This window comes from Elephas maximus, chromosome 17 (genome assembly GCF_024166365.1).
Source record: "Elephas maximus indicus isolate mEleMax1 chromosome 17, mEleMax1 primary haplotype, whole genome shotgun sequence".
In the NCBI taxonomy this organism is placed as follows: Eukaryota; Metazoa; Chordata; class Mammalia; order Proboscidea; family Elephantidae; genus Elephas; species Elephas maximus.
Window position 1 is genome coordinate 67,978,152 of NC_064835.1, and position 16,786 is coordinate 67,994,937.

A 16,786-nucleotide genomic window follows, 5' to 3' on the forward strand; every position below is an offset into this window, starting at 1 on the left:
GTCAAGGTAACTGTTGTTGTTATTGTCGTGGTATGCCATCAAGTCGATCCCAACTCACAGTGACATATATGACAGAGTAGGACTGCCCCATAGTGTTTCCAAGGAGTGGCTGGTGGATATGAACTGCCAAACGTTTGGTTAGCAGCCTGAACTCTTAACCACTACATCACCAGGGCGCCATCAAGGTGACTAGTCTACTCATTAGTATAATTTTTAAATAAGTAAACTCTTCCAATTTGGACAATTTCTCAATAAAAGCATTTTTAGGTAAGCTACCAGAAACGGCATAGAGTGCTTAACAGCATGATTTCTGGAGTCTTAGGGATTTAAATTCAAGTCTCGGCTTTGCCTCTTCTAAACTGTGTGGCCTTAGGCAAGTTATTTAATTTTTCCAAACATAATTCTTCTTGCCTGTACAATGGAAATAACAAAGCATCTACCTCCCATGGTTGCTGTAAAGATTAAACAAGGTAATATACTTAAAGCTCTCAGCACAGTGGCTACCTTGTAGTAAGTGCTCAAAAAATGGTGACAATGTAGATAGATAAGATTACACAAGTTTGTTAGCAATACTGTGGAGTCATTCTTGCCTGAGATTCTTCTGGATACCACCCATTACAGCAACAGTGCTTTGGAAAAGAAAATCGCTACAATATGAGCCCGTGGGGGCCCAGATGAAATGGTTAGGCATGGTTCTGTGTGACACAGGGTCATGCCTGGCTTCCAATCCAGCTCTGCCACTTACTAGCTGTGTGACCTTAGGCAAGGCTCTTTGCCTCTCTGCACCTCCATTTCCTCCTCTGTAGCATGTGGATAATAATTGTGCCACTTTTTAGGGTTGCTGTGAGTATTAAGGAAACCCTAGTGGTGTAGTGGTTAAGAGCTACGGCTGCTAACCAAAAGGTCGGCAGTTCGAATCCACCAGCTACTCTTTAGAAACTCTATGGGGCAGTTCTACTCTGTCCTACAGGGTCACTATGAGTCAGAATCGACTTGATGGCAATGGGTTTTGGGGCTTGGTGAGTATTAAATGCATGAATGCATTAAATGCTTAGGACTATTCCTGCCACAGGGTAAGCACCACATGTGTTTAGTCATTATGATGCTGAGGAATCAACAGGATGCAAACAGTTGGGGGTTGTTTCACGGCATCGAGTACAAAATGACAAGACTTTCTAACGAGAACCACACAGAGACAGATCCTGGACGCTCAGTGTGGTAGCTTTATGAGAGAATCCCTGGGCTGGGGCCGCAGGCTCTCCTGCTTTCTTTTTCTCCAGGCTTTTCCCCTCTACCACATGCCAGTCTTCTGCAACCCTTTTCTTTCCTGCCCAGGTTCCATGTCCTTCTGTTCCCCGCCAACTTGATCCCTGTGCTTTCTACCCACCTTACAGCCCACCCAAATCCCTGAGCACAGTTTGGGTCATCAGTCCTGCTCAGCAAATTGCATGCTGAGTTGGTTGTCATGAAAACAACAGTTTGTCCCCCAGAAACCTCTATAAGTAAGGTTGGTTTGGGACAGGACTTGGTACAGTTCTACTCTGTCACATGAGGTCACTAGGAGTCGGAAGGGACTCAACAGCACCTAACAGCTACAGGCTATTTGTTGGATATAACCTGTTCCTCTTTTTTAAGTTATGGGTGTGAACATACGCAATTCAGTAGTGTTTTCAAGGACTCAGAAATATGTTTATTGGGGGAGAAAATAACCCTGTATCAGAGATATCAGAGGTACAAGGAAGAGGGATTACTAAACCTCCTTTCACCCATCATACAGTTTGCCCAGGCCCCACTCTGGCTCTGGTGAGTTCATCCGAACCCCCCGTTGCTGGCTTGCTTCAAACTGCCTTTCCGAGTGTGGCACCGGGATCAATGAGACCAGCACAGGTTTTACCGTCTGGCAAGCCTGGCTTTGAATCCCGGGTGGTGCTCTTATCAGATGTTCGACCGTGGGCAAGTCTTACCATCTCTGAGCCTCAGATTTCTCATCTGTAAGATGGGGATAAGGATATGTCTCACAGGGTGGTCGGGAGTGAAGGAGATTGTGTTCATGCAGCAGTTAGCTGCTATAGGGGAGGCTTGCAATACTCTTTTTTTTTTGCTATATTTTGTTTATTTTGTTGTTGTTGATGACATACACAGCAAAACATACACGAATCCAACAGTTTCCACACGTGACACGGATGACATTTTTTGAGTTGTGCAACTATCCTCACCTTCCTTTTCTGCGTTGTTCCTACCTCGTGCTCATAAACTCACCGCCCCCTAAGGTTCCTATCTTTCAAGTTGTCATTGCTCTTTAAGTCAAAAGTGACAAGACTGTGAGGCAAGGAAATCTGGGTGTCATTTAGAGACAGCTGCAAAATGATACAGTCACGTGTTTCCCTCCTCCTATCTCTCATCTCTATTTAAAGACCTAAGTCAGGAGGCAAAGGAGGAGACCTGAACTGCCAAATGGGGAGAGCTATCCAGCACAAAAGAAAAGCAGAAATATTCTCTAGTCATTGCCCTTGACCTGCTAACCCCAAGATTTCTGACTTGATAAAAGCCCTGCAAGAGTGTTTTCTAATACTGCATTCTTTCCACCCAAAAATCTTAGCTCCAATGAAATTATTGCTCATAAAGTAAGACATAAGAAGAAAGATACTCTTCTTGCCAACCCAGGTATCTTAAGCAGCATAGTCTCTTGAATGGAGAGAGATTCCTATAGTCTTGCTTGTCATGCTTTAACATCCGCAACCCTAATTGAGACATCTAACAGCCTTATCAGAGAAAGATGATCAGGGCTCTTCACTGTTATCTTGCAACCAACCCCAGAACCAGTACGTAGCACCATTAGCACCTAGGATGGGATCCCCTATCTACTGAACTGTACACTGATCACTAACATTACAGTAATCACTATCATTTATGTAACACTTACTATGTGCTGGAAACCCTGGTGGTGTAATGGTTAAGTGCTACAGCTGCCAACCAAGAGGGCAGCAGTTCAAATCCACCAGGTGCTCCTTGGAAACTCTATGGGGCAGTTCTACTCTGTCCTATAGGGTCACTATGAGTTGGAGTTGACTCAAGGGCAATGGCTTTGGTTTGGTTCCTGATGTAAAAAAAATGTTAATCCACAGATATGAGGTAATTTAAAGAAATTAACATCTAAAGAAGTTAAGGACTTTAGTACCTTATGTGGGAAATTCTGTCTTCAGTTTTAGCTCTATGGCAGCTGAAGGGACTATTTCTAAACCAAGCATTTCTTTAGAATGGCTAATCAGAGAATCTTAATACATTGCAACAAAGAACGCTCAAAGGTCCCAGAGATAGATGCAAAAATTATGGAAAATATAAATTGTAGACATGAAAAATATGGAAGATGTAAATTGTGGAACTATTGATATGAAATTTTACTATTATTTTTTTCTAGGAACATTTTCTAGATTGGCTTTTACAGGCCATAATAGGATTAAGATTACACCCATTGATTAAAAACAATTTATAAATTTAAGCCCTTTGGCTAGACAACTCTGACTCTGTTATACCCATTTTCTAGTGAAGCAGCCTCACTTATTAGAGATTTATTCTTCTGTACTTTTTGTAACTTAACCCATTGTCGTCGAGTTGATTCCAACTCAGAGTGACCCTACAGGACAGAGTAGAACTGCCCCATAGGGTTTCCGAGGCTGTAATCTTTACGGAAGCAGACTGCCTCATCTTTCTCCCGCAGAGCAGCTGATGAGTTCCAACAGCCAACATGTTGGTTAACAGCTGAGTGCTTAACCACTGTGCAACCAGGTTTCCTTTTCCTAATTTTAGGAGTTTAAAATATGAGTATAGAAGGCAGTTGTGCTTCAATGGTAAAATTCTAATCCTCCGTGCAGAAGACCTGGCTTCAGTTCCTGACCAGTGCACCTCAAGCTTAGCTACCACTTGTCTGTTGGTGCAGTCTTGCGTGTTGCTGTGATGCTGAACAGGTTTCAGCAGGCTTGCAGACTAAGAGAGACCAGGAAAAAATAGCTGGTGCTCTACTTCTGAAAATCAGCCAGTGAAATCCTTATGGGTCACAAAGGTCTGGTCTGGTTGTGCGTGAATCAGGGGCTGACGACACAATTGCAGCTAACAACAGCCACAACAATGGACACACAAACCGAATAAAAGCAAGGTTTCACTGCAAGGCATTTTTAATTATAAAAAGAAAAATCACCTTGCAGAAAAAATCTCCATCCACCTTCCTTTCTCAGGATACTAGCCCAAGCGATGAGGGAAGGAATAAGTCGACATTAATTACTAGTATTTGTTCTTACAGAATTGGTGCTGATCATAAGACATGCACATACACCTCTGTGGTGTGTTTTTTCCCAAAGGATGTTTCAAAATACGGCCAACTAGAGAGAATACCGGCTGAGGGCTCGTTTATTCTCCAGCATCTACTCATAACTCTCACATCAGATATATTATAAACCCTAGATTAAGGAGCCCTGGTGGTGCAGTCCTTATGCACTTGGCTGCTAACCAAAAGGTGGGCAGCTGGAACCGAACAGCCGCTCCGTGGGAGAAAAGATGTGGCAGCCTGCTCCCATAAAGATTAGAGCCTTCGAAATCCAATGAGGCAACTCTACTCTGTCCTATAGGGTCGCTATGAGTTGGAATTGATGGCAATAGATTTTTTAAATTTTGGTAACTTAGATTAAATTTTCTCTTCAAAAGACCCTGGGGTACCAGACAGAGCTCAGAACCAAGTAGACCCGACTCTGATTTTGAGCAATCACGGAGCCTTGGGGTCTCAGTGTACTATTGTATAAAATGAGGGGATTAAGCCAGACAATCTACGGTCCCTTCCAGCTTTAGATCAAGACATAATCAGGCAACAATGCGTGCTGTTTAACCCTTGGTAAGTAGAACATTTCAGACTACAATGTGAAATGCAGCCACCTCGGGTGCTGGTTCGATTACAGTGCTGGGTGCCTGGATCGAATGTGCTGAATGCCGTTCTCTGACCCCCGAGAGTGCTGAGGTCAGCGTGAGCGTACTTGTTATAAAGGTGTGGCCCACAGGATGCCAAGCAAGCCCTGTGTGTGAACTCTCCACTGTGGGGAGTTTCACAATGACTTGGACATACACCCAGCATCCAAATAAAGATCAAAAGCACTAACAAATTCAGCTCTCTGGGGTGCCTCACCCGTGACACTAAGCATTCTTGAGTCAACTTGTGTCTCTATTTTCTAAGCTTTAAAAAGGGGCATCTTTCCACCTTAACGGCCTGTTGTACAAACTCACTAAGAGTTGTGAGTGAAGAGATTTCAGCCCAATGGAAAAAAAAAAAAAAAGATACAGTTTTTTATGCACCGATTTTAAGATTGCCAAAAAAATAAACTGTAATTATTGTATCATTATGTCAACTCATCTCTAAGCTTTCTTCTTTCCCCATTCCTCTCCTCCCCACCACCAACAAAAAAAAAAAAAAAAAGGAAGGGGGGAATTTAAATACAAAGGGAATAGGCTAAGTAAACTCAACAGAGAGCAGTCTTCAGACAGAACTCTGTGGCCCTGGAAAAGAATGGCAGTTCCCTTAGGCCACCACCTTCCAGGCCTTATAGTCTGGAATTCTCAGGCCCACAGAGGAAGCTCTGCACTGAGGTCCGAGTTGGATCCGTTCATCTCTAAGAAACAGAACGCAGTAAAACATGTATTGCACAACCACCACCCCCTCACCACCCCGAACGTTCTACATACTATGGTGCTCTCCTATTTCAACCCAGTAGGTTCAGCATTAAATATTCCCAAAACAAGTGGGTAGGGAGTGCAACACTGGACACTAACCCTCCCCTACCCAGACTTCTGTTGTATCCTTGCCAGTGGGCACTTTGACTTACCCTCTTCACAAGGTAGCCCTCCCTGATCCGCTTTGGTTCCATGTCGGATGGACGGGCAGACAGAGGAGAACACTCTCAGACACGTCCTCTCAGAGCTCCCCCACCTCAGAGAAGCAAGGTGACTGTGTGTTGCCTTTTCTAGAGCAAGGCCCCTTTCACAATTTCCCCTGTGCTAATGATCACATGATCACATCCTGTTCTTCTCACTGGGGTGGAGGATTAGAATAAGGAACTGCAGAGCAGCTAAACAGCCCGTTCTTTGCTAATGTTGGAAGTGTACTAAGTACAGCCAAAGATGAACTCAGGTTCAAGATTTGTCTGAGGTAAAATTTGATTACCAGAAAGAAAACCATCCTTTCAAAGAGGGGGAAAAGAAAGTGAGAGGAAGGTGAACAATGAGGCCTCATTGGTAGAAACTGTCCTACATAGGAATTTTTCTTTAGATTCTAGAAATGCTTAATAGAAATGCCAAGAAGTTCAGAACCTTCTGGTTAGCATAACAAAAGTAGCTACTATGAAGTGAATGCCTTGTCTATGCCACGCATAGACAGGCATAGATAGGCACAGACAGGCACAGATAGGCACAGACAGGCATAGATAGGCACAGACAGGCATAGATAGGCACAGACAGGCATAGATAGGCATAGGTGTTCTTCAGCCTATATCATTAAATTTAGTCCTCACAAGAAACCTAGAAGGAAGAAGTATATTATCATCCCTATCTTAAGAAAGGAAACCCTTGCGGTGTAGTGGTTAAGTGCTACAGCTGCTAACCAAGTGGTTGGCAGCTCAAATCCACCAGGTGCTCCTTGGAAACTCTTAGGGGCAGCTCAACTCTGTCCTATGGGGTCGCTATGAGTCAGAATCTACTTGAAGGCAGTGGGTTTGGTTTTGGGTTTTTTTACCTTAAGAAAGCTACAGGTTCAGAGGAAAAAAAAACTACAGTTTCAGAGAAAAAAAAAAAAACACTTGTCTCAGGGTCACCCAGCAGGAACCAGAGGAACAGCGAGTGACCTCACCAGGGTGCTGCTGCCTCTCATTGGGTGGGAGAGCCCTATGTCTCAGAGAACGCTAATCCCACACAGTACCTATAAAAAGAAGTCCGTATTCAAACATGTTTAAGAAACTATACGTTACGGTCCTATCTTGGGGATTCCCCTTACACGTTAACAAATTAGAGATTCATCTTCTCAGAATTACGACAGCAGACAGTCCTGTTGTGATTTAATCCTGCGTTTCCCAAATGTATTTGAACACAGAATTCTTTTTAAAACAATTCCTATTATCATTCTGAAAAACCAGCATTCTACAGAACAAACTATGAGAAATGTTACTCTGGCTATGTGAAAACAGACAGGTTATTGGAGCATTCTTTTTTTTTTTTTTTTTTTGGCAATGTGTTTTTTTTTTTTTTGTACTTTAGATGAAGGTTTACAGAGCAAACTAGTTTCTCATTAATAATTAATACACTTATTGTTTTGTGACATTAGTTGCCAACCCCACGACATGCCAACACTCTTCTCCCTGCCTTGGGTTCCCAGTTACCAGCTTTCTTGTCCTCTCCTGCCTTCTTATCCTTGCCCCTGAGCTGGTGTGCCCATTTAGTCTTGTTTTGTTTTATGGGCCTGTCTAGTGTTTGGCTGAAAGGTGAACTTTAGGAGTGACTTCAGTACTAAGTTAAAAGAGTATCCAGGGGCCATACTCTCCCAGTTTCTCCAATCTCTCAGACCAGTAAGTCTGGTTATTTTTTGTGAGTTAGAATTTTGTTCTACATTTTTCTCTAGTTCTGTCCGGGACCCTCTATTGTGACCCCTGTCAGAGCAGTTGGTGGTGGTAGCCGGGCGGCGCCTAGTTGTGCTGGACTCAGTCTGCTGAAGGCTGTGGAACTTGTGGACCATCAGTCATTCGGATTAATCTTTCCCTTGTGTCTTTGGTTTTCTCCATTCTCCCTTGCTCCTGACAGGGTGAGACCAGTAGAGTATCTTAGATGGCTGCTCACAAGCTTTAAGACCTCAGACGCTACTCACCAATATTTAATCATAATAATACCTATCTCATGAGAGATTCTGAAGATTAAATAAGATAATACATGTGCTTAGAAGCATGTCTGATATACAGTAACTGTCCATAAATGTTCGTTTTTCCTCATCTTCAAGGCAAGTCTCCATTGCCATAGGGCTGATCCTTTTCAATGCTGTTAAATTCAACAGAGATTACAAAAGTAATTGTAGGACTAGAGTTTTGACTTCTGTTTTCCTCATTATACCAGTCAGGATTCTTTGGATGCAAGCAACAGAAACCAACTCTGGCTAATATAGGCAAAAAGAAGTTTACTGATAGAGTATGAGTGGCTCACAGACTTCAAGGGAAATCAAAGATTCAGGTCTCCGGAACCTAGACAGAAACCAGGGCAGATGTGGAGTCACAGATAGAAAGAATTAGTGGACAGTCTCTTTGAGACACCAAGATGGAAGAATTCCAGTGGTTCTCAAGTTTTACAGCAGTTTCCAGGGATGGAGGTCTCATTGACCTAGCTTGGCTCATTGTGTACATCTCAGGCATGTGAAGGGGGCACCTGAACTGACAACCCCATCAGGTCAGTGCTCAATACGGGAGGGGTATTCCCCCAAGTGAAAGCAAGGTGCTGTTAACAGGAGAAGATGGAAGGTCCTTCAGTAGGCAAAACAACAGATGTCCACTTAAGTTACCTGACTTGGCAGGAAGTTTACAGAGCCCTGTTTGGGGGGTTTTCTGAGAGCCTCCTGATTTACTCTCCTCCTTCCTTCCAGCTATCTATCTACTCAGCAGTCATTACCCTCTGTTTTTCACCTTTTATTTTGTCCTAATATAAAACCAAATCAAACCCATTGCCATCAAGTCAATTCCAATTCGCGGTAACCCCATGTTAAACTTTACCCTTGTAAAACTTCTACATAGGGTTTTCTTGGCCGTAATCTTTACAGAAGCAGATCGCCAGGCCTCTCTTCCACAGTGCTGCTGGGTGGGTTCAAACCACCACCCTTTAGGTTAGCAGTTAAGCACAAACCATTTGCACCACCCAGGGACCTTCTGCTAATATACCAAAACAAAAAAACCCACTGCCATCAAGTCCATTCTGATCCATAGTGACCCCATAGGGTTTCCAAGGCTGCAAATCTCTATGGAAGCAGACTGCCACATCTTTCTCCTGTGGGGCCACTGGTGGTGTAGTGCTGCTGGCTTTCAGTTAGCAGTCGATCGCTTTAACCACTGTACCACCAGGGCTCCTGTGCTAATATAGATTATATAAAATTACAGATTGCTGGACATCAGTTTCTTATTGCACCAAAGCTGGCTACAAATTATTGGAAAATACTGCAAAATCAGTGGAGGCAATCAACATGTGATGGTGCTTGAGCAAGATGAAAATAATTAAAGGGATAATTTTCCATGTCTACATTCAGACAAGTATTTTGCTATGTCTATGTTTGTATAAGTAACAGAAACAGTTCATAGAGTTACCAGTAGAAGTTGACCAAGACTGATTTCCTGGCTAAATTTATCTCCTTTAGGTAAATTGACCAAGTCACTTTTAATTTGGATTTTTTTTTCTTTTCACCCTAGTATGACCAGAAGGCTTGAAGGATTCTTACTCAGAGATGTCATGTTTTTTGGATGCCTACAGGACGCCCTGGGACCATGATGGCTCAGGGGTTAAGAGCTCAGCTGCTAATCAAAAGGTCAGCAGCTGGAATCCACCAGCTGCTCCTTGAAAACCCTATGAGGCAGTTCTACTGTGCCCTATAGGGTCACTATGAGTTGGGATCGACTAGACCGGCAACAGGTTTTTGTTTTGTTTTGTTTTGTTTTACAGGACGCCATGGGTCAGACCCAATTCTATGGCAACTAACAACTCAGTGTAAAAGCACTGTCTGCATTCTAAATAATTCATTTCATGAAATATGTATTGACTGCTTACTATGTGCCAGGTCCTAGACTAGGTGCAGAGGTAAAAATGTCTTGCTACCAAGGAGGTCCCCAAATTTGAGAATCAGCTGAGCATTACAACTGATGAACCTTTTGGGGGTTGCATCTCCTCTCTTTCCTCCCCTGTCATAGGTCATCACGCCTGGTTAGCAACACCTAGTGGTCAGTAGTGGGAAATGTGCATTAATGCCATCATTTAGAACTTCCTTATCTTCTCTTGGAAACCCTGGTGGCGTGGTGGTTAAGTGCTACAGCTGCTAACCAAGAAGTCGGCAGTTTGAATCCGCCAGGCACTCCTTGGAAACTCTATGGGGCAGTTCTACTCTGTCCTATAGGGTCGCTATGAGTCAGAATCGACTCGACGGCAGTGGGTTTTGGGTTTTATCTTCTCTTACCAGACTTTGATCAAATGCTCTTCTGCTCTTCAGACTCTATTCCCAGATCAGATAATTAGAACCTCTTCCAACATTTTCTTTGTTGTTGTTGTTGTTTGATGCCATCAAGTCGGTTCCGATTCATAGCAGCCTTATGTATATGAGAAGGAAACATTGTCCGGTCCTGTGCCATCCTCATAATCATGGCTATGTTTGAGCCCATTGTTGCAGCCACTGTGTCAGTCCATCTCATTGAGGGTCTTTCTCTTTTTCGTTGACCTCTCTTTACCAAGAATGATGTCCTTCTCCAGGGATCAGTCCCTTCTGATAACATGTCCAAAGCAAGCGAGATGAAGTCTTGCCATCTTCACTTCTGAGGAGCATTCTGACTGTACTTTTTCCGAGACAGATTTGTTCATTCTTCCAGCAGTGCATGGTATATTCAACATACTTTGCTAAGGCCATAATTCAGAGGCATCAATTTTTTTTTCATATTCCCTATTCATTGTCCACCTTTCGCATGCATATGAGGTGATTGAAAATACCATGGCTTGGGTCAGGCACACCTTAGTCCTTAAGGTGACATTATTGCTTTTTAACACTTTAAAGAGGTTTTTTTGCAGCAGATTTATACAATGCAACATGTCCTTTGATTTCTCAACTGCTTTTTCCATGGGCATTGATTGTGATCGAAATAAAATGAAAACCTTGACAACGTCAATATTTTCTCCATTTATCCTGTTGTTGGTCCAATTGTGAAGATTTTTGTTTTCTTTATGTTAAGGCGTAATCTATACTGAAGGTTGTAGTATTGATCTTCATCAGTAAGTACTTCAAGTCTCTCGCTTTTAGCAAGCAAGTTTGTGTCATCTGCGTAGTGCAGGTTGTTAACGAGTCTTCCTCTAATCCTGATGAAGCCTTCTTCTCCATGTAGTTCACCTTCTCAGATAATTTGCTCAGAGTACGGACTGAATTTTTTTTTTCTTCAAGTATGGTAAATGGATACAACTCGGACACACACCTTTCCTGATTTTAAACCATGTAGTATCCCCTTGTTCTGTTTGGATAACTGCCTCTTGTTCTATGTACAGGATTGGCATGAGCACGAGCACAATTAAGTGTTCTTAAATTCCCATTCTTCGCAATGTTATCCATAATTTGTTATGATCCACACAGTTGAATGTCTTCGCATAGTCAATAAAACACAGGTAAACATCTTTCTGGTATTCTGTGCTTTCAGCCAGATCCATCTGACATCAGCAATGATATCCCTTCTTCCCAGTCTCTTCTGAATCCAGCTTGAATTTCTGACAGTCCCCTGTTGATGTACTGTTGTACCACTTTTAAATTCTCTTTAGCAAAATTTTACTTGCATGTGATATTAATGATATTGTTCGACAATTTCCACATTCTGTTGGGTCACCTTTCTTTAGAATGGACACAACATGTATCTCTTCCAGTCGAATGGCCAGGTAGCTGTCTTCCAAATTTCTCGGCATAGACGAATGAGCACTTCCAGCATTGCATCCATTTGTTGAAACGTCTCAATTGGTATTCCCTCAATCCCTGGAGCCTTGTTTTTCACCAGTGCTTTCAGTCCAGCTTGGATTTCTCCCTTCAATACCATTGATTCTTGATCAAATGCTACCTCATGAAATGATTGAACTTCAACCAATTCTTTTTGGTACATTGACTCTATGTATTCCTTCTATCTTCTTTTGACGCTTCTTGCATCATTCAATATTTGCCCATAGAATCCTTCAATATTGCAATTTGGGGCTTGAATTTTCCTTCAGTTCTTTCAGCTCGAGAAATGCCCAGCTTGTTCTTCCCTTTTGGTTTTCTAACTCCAGGTCTTTGCACATTTCATAATAATACTTTGTCTTCTCAAGCTGTCCTTTGAAATCTTCATTTCTGCCACTTGCTGTAGCTCCTCTAAGTTTAGAGAAAGTTTCACAGCCTCTTCAGACATCCATTTTGGTCTTTCTTTCTTGTCTGTTTTAGTGACCTTTTGCTTTCTTCATGTGTGACACCCTTAATGTTATCCCACAACTCGTCAGGTTTTCTGTTGCTAGAATTCAATGCATCAAATCTATTCTTGAGATGGTCTCTAAATTTAGGTAGAATATACTCAAGGTTGTACTTTGGCTTTCGTGGACTTGTTTTAATTTTCTTCAGCTTTAACTTGCACTTGTATATGAGCAGTTCATGATCTGTTCTGCAATTGGGCCCTGGCCTTGGTCCAACAGATGATATTGAGCTTCTCCATCATCTCTTTCCACAGATGTAGTCAATTTGATTCCCAAGTATTCCATCTGGTGAGATCCACATATATAATTACTGTTTGTGCTGTTGAAAAAAGGCATTTGCAATGAATAAGTCGTTGGCCTTGCAAAATTCTATCATACTATCTCCTGAGTCATTTCTATCACCAAGGCCATATTTTCCAACTACTGGTCCTTTTTCTTTATTTCCAACTTTCACATTCTAATCACCAATAATTATCAATGCACCTTGATTTCATGTTTGATCAATTTCAGACTTAAGAAGTTGGTAAAAATCTTCAATTTCTTCATCATTGGCATTAGTGGTTAGTGTGTAAATTTGAATAATAGTCATATTAACTGATCTTCCTTGTAGGTATATGAAATGTTCTTTTTGATGATGAATGCAACGCCATTCCCCTTCAAGTTGTCATACCCAGCATAGTAGGCCATATGATTGTCTGATTCAAAATGGCCAATACCAGTCCATTTCGGCTCACAAATGCCTAGGATACTGATCTCTATACATTCCATTTCATTTTTGAGGCCTTTCGAGTTTCCTAGATTCATACTTCATACATTCCATATTCTGGTTATTAGTGGATGTTTGCAACTGTTTCTTCTGAGCCTTCTGATTCACGCCACATCAGCAAATGTCGGTCCCAAAAGCTTTATTCCATCCATGTCATTAAGGTCAACACTACTTGGGGGAGGCAGCTCTTCCCAGTCATGTTCTGAGTGACTTCCAACCTGAGGGGCTCATCTTCCAGCGCTGTATCAGACAAAGTTCTGCTGCTGTTCACAAGGTTTTCACCTGGCCAATTTTTTAGGCGTAGATCACCCGGTCCTTCTTCCTAGCCTGTCTTAGTCTGGAAGCTCAGCTGAAACCTGTTGACCGTGGGTGACCTGCTGATATTTGAAATACCTTTGGCATAGCTTTCAGCATCACAGCAACATACAAGCCACCATAGCACAGCAAACTGACAAGTGGTGGCAATAACTCTTAGCTCAAAAAAAAAGTCCAAATCAGTTTAATAACCACATAACTCTAGTCCAATGTAATGAAAACCATCCTAAATATTTTTTTCAACGTTCAGCTTTTCCACTACCCCAATTTGAAACCTGAAGTGGGTGGGGAGTATTGTGATCAGCCTCCTCTCTCTGTTTTAGCTCCCTCTCCAGTCCTATTCGCTAGCTCTGGTTTTATGATCTCTCTAAGGTCTTTGGGGGAAGGTCCAAACCAAAAAGCCAGTTGCCATCAAGTCAATTCAACTCATGACTACTGGTGTGCTTCAGAGTAGGTCTGTCTGTGGTCTACAGGGTTTTCAGTGGCTGATTTTTGGAAGTGGATCACCAGGTCTTTCTTTCAAGGTGACCCTAGGTGGACTCAAACCACCAACCTTTCAGTTAACAGTGATTATGTTAGCCATTTGCATCTCCCAGGGACTCAATATGGTGAAAAATACATCATCAGACCTGTCCTTTGGGTAGAACATCTGGGACAGATGCTTTAGTTCCCATGCTTGGGAGGGCAGGAAGTGTAGTCTTTTAGACACTGTGCCTTATTCCTCTTTTCTAAACATCATTAACACTTAATTTGAAAATATCTGCCTTTCACGATAACCTAAGAATCCACGGAAAATGCCCTACAGTGCAACCCACTTTCAGGTGGAATCAGCCCCATTCACCAAGCTGCCCCAGGCCAGTAGCCTCCTCACAGTCAGCCCTGGATCTGGTCTTGACTGGCTGAAATAGTTCCCATCTGGCATTGACGCCCCTGCATGGCAGATGCACCACTACCGGTTCCTTTCCCCTGGGGTGTGTGTCCTAATTACTCCATCAGAGACAATGATGACAATTCCCTGTATATCTACAAGGTCCCCTGCTCTGGCTGTTTGCTCATCATTCCCATCTCAGCCTCTGAAGTTCCAGCAAATTTTCTCTATTAGGGATCCCTTTACCCCTCCTGATAGTCCTCTTGAGCAAGGATCAAGGGTCTGCATCTGTCCCCAGAAACCACATTCCTGGGCCCCCGGGCAGTGGGAGTGCAGCTTTGTTCCAGTGCAGCCCAGCCCCTGCCTTCTGGGTGGGGGGAGTGACTCTGTTCATGTCCTCCCTTCCTGAAACCTTTCAGGTCTCTGAGAGTCCCCTTGAAGCTTCTCTCACTTGACCTGGGTTGAACGGAGCATGCCCTCAGAGGGAGATAGGGGTGGAGAGAATAGCACGCCGATCCCTCTCTGAAGATATTCTCTTCTACCTCTTCAGGCTCAATACATAGGCAGGAAGTGGGCATTTGGCTAATGCTTGTAGAGCCTGTTGACCTCTTCTGCAAATCCGACATGAATGGTCTAGCATAGAGCTCATCAAACTACAACCGTCAGGCCACATCCTGAGTGTCACCTATTTTGGTAAGGCCCACAAGCTAAGAATGGTTTTCCATTTTAAACATTTGTCTTAATCAGAAGAATAATATTTTGTGATATGTAAAAATTATATGAAATTCAAACTTCAGTGCCCTAAGTACAGTGTTGTTGAAATACAGCCATGGTCACTCATTTCCATTTTGCCTGTGGTTCCTATCCCACTACAAAGACAGAGGTGAGTAGCTGTAACAGAGATCACACAACCTGCAAAGCCTAAAATATTTACTAGCTGGCTCTTTACAGATAGTGTGCCAACTCCTGATCTAGAACCCTACTCAGTTGGGTGGTACAAAAGGCTAATACACTTGGCTGCTAACCGAAAGTTTGGAGGTTTGAGTCCAACCAGAGGTACCTCGGAAGTAAGGCCTGGCAACCTACGTTAGAAAAATCAGCCATTGAAACTCCTATGGAGCACAGTTCTACTCTAACACACCTGAGACCCCTATGAGTCAGAATCAACTCCACAGCCACTGGTTAGTTCCTTTCTGGTCTTGGAGCCTCTGAAAAACCCCAAGATAGTAAGAAAAGTCTAGTTGAACATGTGATTACAAGTTCAATAGTTCAAAAGATCAGCAGATGGGAGTTGCAGAAAATCAAACTGATGAATCAGAAAACTAGCTACAAAATCTCCCCAAACTCATAGCCAATTACTATTTATGTAAAAAGGTTCAAAAGGACATATCCATGCATTTAAGAACTTGGAAATTATACACACATATATATCTTTTTGAGGGAAAAGAAAAAGGTCTTGATGAATTATATGAACCAACCAAGAAATGAATCAAAATAACGCTAACGATCTGTAGTAAGGGACATCAGTGAGAAGCCCAGGGTGTGGGCTGTGGGGAACAATATTTGGGGAGTGTCTGTTTGTGCAAAAGGTGCACCCCACTCTCCCAGCCAGCACAGCCCAATGACACCTCCACCCCTGCTCCAGTTGAAGGCAGATTCATTTTACAGAGCAGCAATTCTCAAACATTTTAGTCTCAGAAATATTTACACTCTCAACAATTATTGAGGGCCCCAAAGAGCTTTGGTTTATATGGGCTCTGTTTATTGACACTTACCATATTAGAAATTTAAACTGAGAAATTTATAAAAATATTTACTAGTTCATTTTAAAATAATGATAATAACCCCATTACACGTTAACATAAATAACATATCTTATGAAAAAAAAGTTTTGTTTTTAAAAAACTTAGTGGTAAGAATGACATTATGTTCCATTTTTTCAAATCTCTTGAATGTCAAGCTTAATAAAACACAACCGGATTCTTGTACCTGTTTCTGTTGTGCTATATTGTGGTAGTAGGTGAAGAAAATATGACCTCACACAGATAAGGAGTTGGATATAGGGGCAGTATTTTAATAGCTCTTTTAGACAACTTGATTTTTTTTTTTTTTTACTCTGGAACATCAAGTAGCTAAAGCAAGAAAAAACTATGCAGTAAAAGAGCTAAACAAAAAATTGCAAAGGGCGGCTCGAGAAGACAAAGTATTGTAATGACATATACAAAGACCTGAAGTTAAAAAACTAAAAGGAAAGAACACACTTGACATTTCTCAAGCTGAAAGAACTGAACAAAAAATTCAAGCCTCGAGTTGCAATAGTGAAGGATTCTATGAGTGAAATACTGAATGACACAGGAAGCATTAAAATAAGATGGAAGGAATGCGCAGAGTCACTGTACCAGAAAGAATTGGTTGACGTTCAGTCATTTTAGGAGGTAGCATTTGATTAAGAACTGATAATATTGAAGGAAAAAGTCCAAGCTGCACTGAAGATATTGGCAAAAAACAATTCTCCAAGAATTGAAGGAATACCAATTGAGATGTTTAAACAAACAGATGTAGCACTGGAAGTGCTTACACGTCTATGCCAAGAAATTTGGAAG

At 42.1% G+C, this 16,786-nt stretch overlaps 1 protein-coding gene across 1 annotated transcript in view; it reads right to left on the reverse strand.

The window, feature by feature from the left end:
- PLEK (pleckstrin) overlaps window positions 1-6,011 on the reverse strand; it is a 33,488-nt gene extending 27,477 nt beyond the window's left edge. The window contains exon 1 of the mRNA XM_049856420.1: window positions 5,865-6,011. Coding sequence (XP_049712377.1) covers window positions 5,865-5,906 — 42 coding nt within the window. The 5' untranslated portion in view covers window positions 5,907-6,011. The remainder of the gene's footprint in view (window positions 1-5,864) is intronic.
- Window positions 6,012-16,786: the final 10,775 nt, after the last annotated feature.